At 46.7% G+C, this 6,307-nt stretch overlaps 1 protein-coding gene across 1 annotated transcript in view; it reads left to right on the top strand.

Annotated features, from left to right (window-relative positions):
• The window catches only part of rhpn2 (rhophilin, Rho GTPase binding protein 2), a 29,248-nt gene that overhangs the window by 11,822 nt on the left and 11,119 nt on the right, over positions 1 to 6,307 (top strand). The window contains exons 8-9 of the mRNA XM_048605935.1: positions 3,619 to 3,806; positions 4,926 to 5,082. Coding sequence (XP_048461892.1) covers positions 3,619 to 3,806; positions 4,926 to 5,082 — 345 coding nt within the window. The remainder of the gene's footprint in view (positions 1 to 3,618; positions 3,807 to 4,925; positions 5,083 to 6,307) is intronic.

Below are 6,307 nucleotides of genomic sequence, written 5' to 3'. Positions count from 1 at the left end.
TACAGAGACAGTGCTTACTCAGCAGGGTACGGGTCACTCACTGTGTACCTGTACAGAGACAGTGCTTATTCAGCAGGGTAAGGGTCACTCACTGTGTACCTGTACAGAGACAGTGCTTATTCAGCAGGGTAAGGGTCACTCACTGTGCCTCTGGTGTGAATTACCCACAATGATGGGGAAAGGAGGTTTGTGGTTTCCATGGTAACCTGGAGTGGGTGTTTGTCATGTTAATGATGCTGGGGGAAGTGGGACAGATGGGATTTAATGGGGTGCTACAGCTGCTGTCTATGATTCACCAACAAACAGTTCCTGGAATACTGTTGGGAAGAAGTCTGGTCTATCCAGCTCTACGGTCTGTGTTTGTTTATAGACACAAGGCTGTCTGCCTTTGCCGTGTGAAAAAATGAAGCAGCTGTGTGTGTAGCACCTGAAGCAGGACATGGTCAGACAGAACCAGCTTCCTGTTCTCTCAGCTCTCCTCCAGGTTTGCACCCAAGGCTCGGAACTGAATGGAATTGACCAAGGTTCCAGTTCTTGATTCCCCAGTGACTGGCTAGAAGTCAGCAGCATGGAGTAATCTCAGTGATATTGCCCTCTGAGTACCTCACCGCTCTATGTTAGCAACATAAGAACAAAGGAAGCCACTTGGCAGCCTCTTTGGCAAGTTACACCATTCAAGTGGATCCCAGCTGTCAGGTTTTAGAGCAGATTTGTAGCTCGAGTTGTGGATGTTGCGGTAGGTTGGCTCACTGAGCTGGTTCGTTGTCCTGCAGACATTTCATTACCATGCTGGGTAACATCATCAGTGCAGCCTCCGATGAAGCACCATTGTGTTTTCCCACCTGGTTTTTAAACTCTGGAGTCCGTTGAGCTGGATTACTTCACTTCCGGTTTTTCTTTGCAATGGAGTGTATATGGGGTCGAGTTCTATGTGTTTGTTGATGGCTTTCTTCATGGAGTACCAGGCTTCTAGGAACTCCCGTGCCTGTCTCTGCTTTGCTTGTCCCAGGATCTTGGTGCTGTCCCAGTTGAATTGGTGATTCTCCTTATCCACGTGGATAGAGATGAGTGAGTATTGGTTGTGTCTTTTTGTCACCAATTGGCGTTTGTGTACCCTTGTTGTTAGTTTCCTTCCTGTTTGTCCAATGTCATGTTTGTCACAGTCTCTGCAGGGAATCTTATAGATGACATTGGTCCTGTCCATAGTGGGAAGTGGGTCTTTGGTTTGGGTGAGCAGTTGGCGTAGGGTTGATATGGGCTTGTGTGCCACTCTGATGCCCAGCGGTCGTAGGAGTCTTGTGGTTAGTTCCGATGTGTTCTTGATGTAAGGTAGCATGATGAGTGTGTCGGGGCGTGTAGTATCTTCCTGGTGTCACTTGTGTAATAGGCATCTTCTGACCCAGTTTTTCGATATCCGTTGTCTTTGAACACCTGGAAGAGATATCTTTTCTTCTTCTCGGCGTAGCTCTGTACTGCTGCAGTGTGTTGTTGCCCATTTAAATAATGTTCTCATGCAACTTTGTTTGTGTGTGTTAGGGTGGTGGCTGTTGAAATTCAGTACTTGGTCAGTGTGTGTACCTTTCCTGTGTACCTTTTTTAGGAATTCCCCTTTGGCCCTGCGTTCCACCATGACGTCCAGGAATGGGAACTGTTTGTTCTTTTCCTTTTCCCTGCTGAATCTGCTGTTTATACAGCAGGTCCCAGCTGATCTGTGTATTGATCCACTCAACTGGGTTACATGATCTGCAATCCCCTTGCCTCACAGATCGACATTTATCTTAGGTTTGAAATTTCAGTGATTACCAGACTTGACAGGTTTCTTGAGGAGAGAGTTCCAGATCCTTTGCCTCTCTTTGTAACGTATGTTCTGAGATCAGCCCCAAAAGGCTTGGCTCTAACAAACATTGAGCTGCTTTTGTTCCTGACCACCTTCCCTTGAGGAAATCTTCCGTCTCCCTCTCATCAACTCCATTCAGCCTCACTTGCAGGAATCGACATCCAGCTCCAGCAAGCTATTAGGCAGGTGCTATTCAAACAGCAAGGATGTCAGCAAAATAAACTCTTGTTTGAAATCTACAGGGCCTCAGAGACAGCACACCTTACAGTCATCGTATCCCTACTTAACAAGAGTTATTTGCCGTGAAAGGAGTGTAATCAAGATCCCTGTGATGAGGGGGGAGGGAAGATCGAGTAGACTGGGTCTGTGCTGATTTTCTTTAATTCAGCCACATGATGTGTCACTGCCCGTCCCCAGTTGCCCCTTGAGAAGGTAGGGGTGAGCTGCCTTCTTGAACCACTACAGTCCATGTGCGGTAGGTTGACCCACAATGCCCTCAGGGAGGGAATTCCAGGATTTTGACCCAGTGACATTGAGGGAACGGCGATATATTTCCAAGTCAGGATGGTGAGTGGCTCGGAGGGGAACTTGCAGAGGGTGGTGTTCCCATGTATCTGCTGCCCTGGTCCTTCAAATGGAAATGGTTGTGGGTTTGGAAGGTGCTGTCTAAGGATCTTTGGTGAATTTCTGCAGTGCATCTTGTAGACAGTACACACTGCTGCTACTGAGCATCGGTGGTGGAGGGAGTGGATGCTTGTGGATGTGGTACCAATCAAGCGGCTGCTTTGTCCTGGGTGGTGTCAAGCTTCTTGAGTGTTGTTGGGGCTGCACTCATCCAGGCAAGTGAGGAGTGTTCCATCACACTCCTGACTTGTGCCTTGTAGATGGTGGACAGGCTTCGGGGAGTCAGGAGGTGAGTTACTTGCCACAGTATTCCCAGCCTCTGAGCTGCTCTTGTAACCATGGTATTCATATGGCAAGTCCAATGCCGTTTCTGGTCAATGGAAATGCCCAGGATCTTGATAGTGGGGATTCAGAGATAGTAATGTCATTGAATGTCAAAGGGCGGTACAATGTCTCTTATTGGAGATGGTCATTGCCTGGCATTTGTGTGACACAAATGTTACGCCTGTTAGTAGAAATGAGAGGTAATCTCCTAGAAAGGTACAACCATTACAAGGCACTTGTTGGGGTAGAGACTGTGAAGCTGTTTCCCTGGCTGGAGGGAGTAGAGGCACAGCTTCGGGACAAGCATTCAGCCAGGTAGGCCTTTGGGAAGAAATAACTTGAGGTTATGAATCTTTTGGAAATCTCTAAGCTTTGAGAGGGCTGTGGATGCTCAGTCGCAGGTATGTTCAAATTGAGTCTGACTGAACACTGAACTTGAAGGATGTGGGAAATTCAGCTGTGATCTAATCGAATGGTGAAGCAGGTCACTGAATGGTGAGACAGAGCAGTGATCCTGTGTCTTATGTCAGGCAGACCCTTCATGCTGTATATTCAAGACAAATCACAACGATGCAGAGAGTTCCATCAACAAGAGGCTCTGCAGAAACTCCATGGTTTTGTTAATTGCTATAACTTTGATTGGTTCAGCTTCTCTCCCTGGGTCATGTTATTTATTTCCAAGACTGTTTAGGGGATTGTGTGATTGGACGATGAGATTCCTACCAATAAGGGAGAATTAAAAGACAGTGTCTTAAGTGAAACAGCAGTGTGAGTGAGGCTCTGTCAGCGTGCTCCCTAGATCTCTTCTACAGTCCTAATGTTTCTGTTTTCAGGAGTGCTGAGCCACCTGATAGAAACCTTCACGCACACTCCGAGTTTCGACATGAGCCCCTCGATGCAGAACATGCTGATCCGTTTGATGTTGGCTCAAGCTCAGGAGTGTGCCTTTGAGAAGATGGTTCTGCCTGGGATCCACAACCAATACTTCAACCTGCTGCGGGTGGCACAGGAAGCTGCCAAGGTGGGTGGCATTGTTAAGTTTTATATCATTGGGTTGGGAGTTATTTCCCATTGCCTCTGAAGATGGTAATCAGCCACCTTGAATACAACAGAGTGACATCTCAGAGGGTGGTTGAGAGTCACCCACATTGCTGTGGATCAGTTGCATGTAGGCCAGACCAGGTAAGGATGGCAGATTCCTTCCCTAAAGGACATTGTCAGAAGTCACATGACGCCAGGTTATAGTCCAACAGGTGTCATGTGATTTCTGACTTTATCCACCCCAGTCCAGCACCGGCACCTTCACATCATCCCGAAAGGACATTAGCGATTCAGCTGAGTTTCTCAGTATTCCAGTCATCACATGGTTACCATTGGGACTACCTTTTATTCCAGATCGACTTAATTAAATCCATTTAAATTCTCCCAGCTACTATGGTGGGATTGAACTTCTGTGCTGAGAACATTAACTGGGCCTCTGGATTATTATTTATTTCTTTATGGCATATGGATGCACATCTCCAAATTGCCCAAAGGGCAGTCAAGAGTCACCCACATTGCTGTGGGTCTGGAGTCACATTTAGGCCAGAGCGGGTAAGGATGGTACATTGCCTTCCCTGAAGGACATTAGTAAACCAGATAACATTTAACAACTGACATTTCCAGCTATTTTTGAATTCAGATAACACCATTTGCTGTGGTGGGATTGGAATCAGGGGCTCCCAGAACATTAGTCTCGGCGCCTGGATTCCTGCCTCGCCATTGCTTGTTTAGTAATGTCACCGCTCTGTTAGCCAGGCCTCTCCCCACTCAATAGTGCTTGTTGCTAATTCCCTGGGATATGGGTATTGCTGGAGTGGCCAGCATTTACTGTCAATCTCTAAGTGACTGTAGGTACGTCTGCGGGGGAGTGCCCTCGCGGCGATCCGCCCTGCGGGAAACTGAGCTGGGAACAGGTAAGTGCAGTGTGATTAGGATACACATATCCCAAAGTGTTGGGATGATGTACATTTGAAACACAGTCATTGTCATGTTGGGAACACTGCAGGTGCTTTGTACACAACCCAAGTGATTGCTTATGTTGAAAATGGATGTTTTTTGCAGATGGACTCGGTTAATGCTTTCGCTCTGGATTTTCTAGGTGTCTGAGGTGTACAGCACTGTTCACCAGTTGATCACACAGGCTCCTATCAAGGAGCATGTCCCTGTAGCCTGGTCATACACAGTGCAGGTCAAGCTGGAACATTACAGAGCACTGGCCCATTACTTTGTGGCTGTAGCAATGCTGGATCATCAGTGTGAGTACTGTGTGCTGTTAGCCGGGTGAGAATAGGTGTGGGCACTGTGGCTGATAAGAAAAACAAATATTGCTGGAGAAACTCAGCAGCTCTGAGAGCATCTGTGAGGGTCACTAGACTCGAGAGAGACATTAACTCTGTTTTTCTCTCTCCACAGATGCTCTCAGAGCTGCTCAGTTTCTCCAGCAATTTCTGTTTTTGTTTCAGATTTCCAGCATCCACAGCTCTTTTATTTTAGTTGCTGGAAGGAGGCCAGCTGTATGTGTTCACCTTCTGCCGTCAAATAGCCAGTTCATAATAACCATCCCATCTCACTGGGGCATCAAGACCCACTATTCCTAGAATTGTCACAGGCAATCATCAACTGTTGCTATATCAATCCGTGAGTAAAACTCCAGCCCCTTATAAGCACGTGCAGACCAAACAAAACAAAATGGGTGTTATGGGCAAAGGGAAAGACAGGGAAGTAGATTAATGATCCCTGACCCACGGGGTTTACTGAGGTGAACCTTTTGCTGACGAAGAAAGCTGCTTCTCCAGGTTCTTTCCCTTGTTTGCAGGAGGAACAGAATGACTGGTTCACACTTAGAAAAGCCTCTGACTTATTCATTAAGACTCTCAGTTTACAGCAACTGGTGAGGGGAAATAAAGAGGGTCTCCTCAGATCTGAGATGGTATTGACTAAGGAGAAAGGATGGCACCTTCCTTTCTGGAGGCCTTTTAGCTTCTAATAAAATGTTCACATCCACAAGCTGTTGAGCTCCCTAAAAGCCAATCTCACAGTTGTTGGCCGGGAGTAGCCTTTTCTCATCAATTACTGGTCACCATTCCACAGACCAATCAGCTACTTGTTGCTGACTGAATCTCCCTTTCTAACGCACCCCCAGCTCCAGCTCTTCTGTAGGATCTTCCCCATCGCTTCAACAGCAGCAATGTAAACAGCACTTACAATCAGTTGCAGCTTACTTGCTTTTAAAAGTGCAACAATCTTTTGCCAATCCTTTGCTTTTAATACAGTTCTTTCCTTTAAGTCCACAATCTAAAATATAGGCAAAAAAAAACGGTGCCTACATAACTGTCTGGCTTGTATTGAGGTAAGGTCTGGGGAGGCTGGGAATTAAGCAACATGTGTTGGGAAGAATAATCTGTAGGTGTTGATCAGCAGTAACATGTTTACCGTGTTTGTGTTCCCTCCCCGCGTGGCAGTACCATATTCACTGTGTTT

Source organism: Rhincodon typus, chromosome 15 (genome assembly GCF_021869965.1).
Source record: "Rhincodon typus isolate 14 chromosome 15, sRhiTyp1.1, whole genome shotgun sequence".
Classification (NCBI taxonomy): Eukaryota; Metazoa; Chordata; class Chondrichthyes; order Orectolobiformes; family Rhincodontidae; genus Rhincodon; species Rhincodon typus.
Note: the sequence above shows the minus strand (reverse complement) of the source record. Positions and strands in the feature narration are given on the sequence as shown.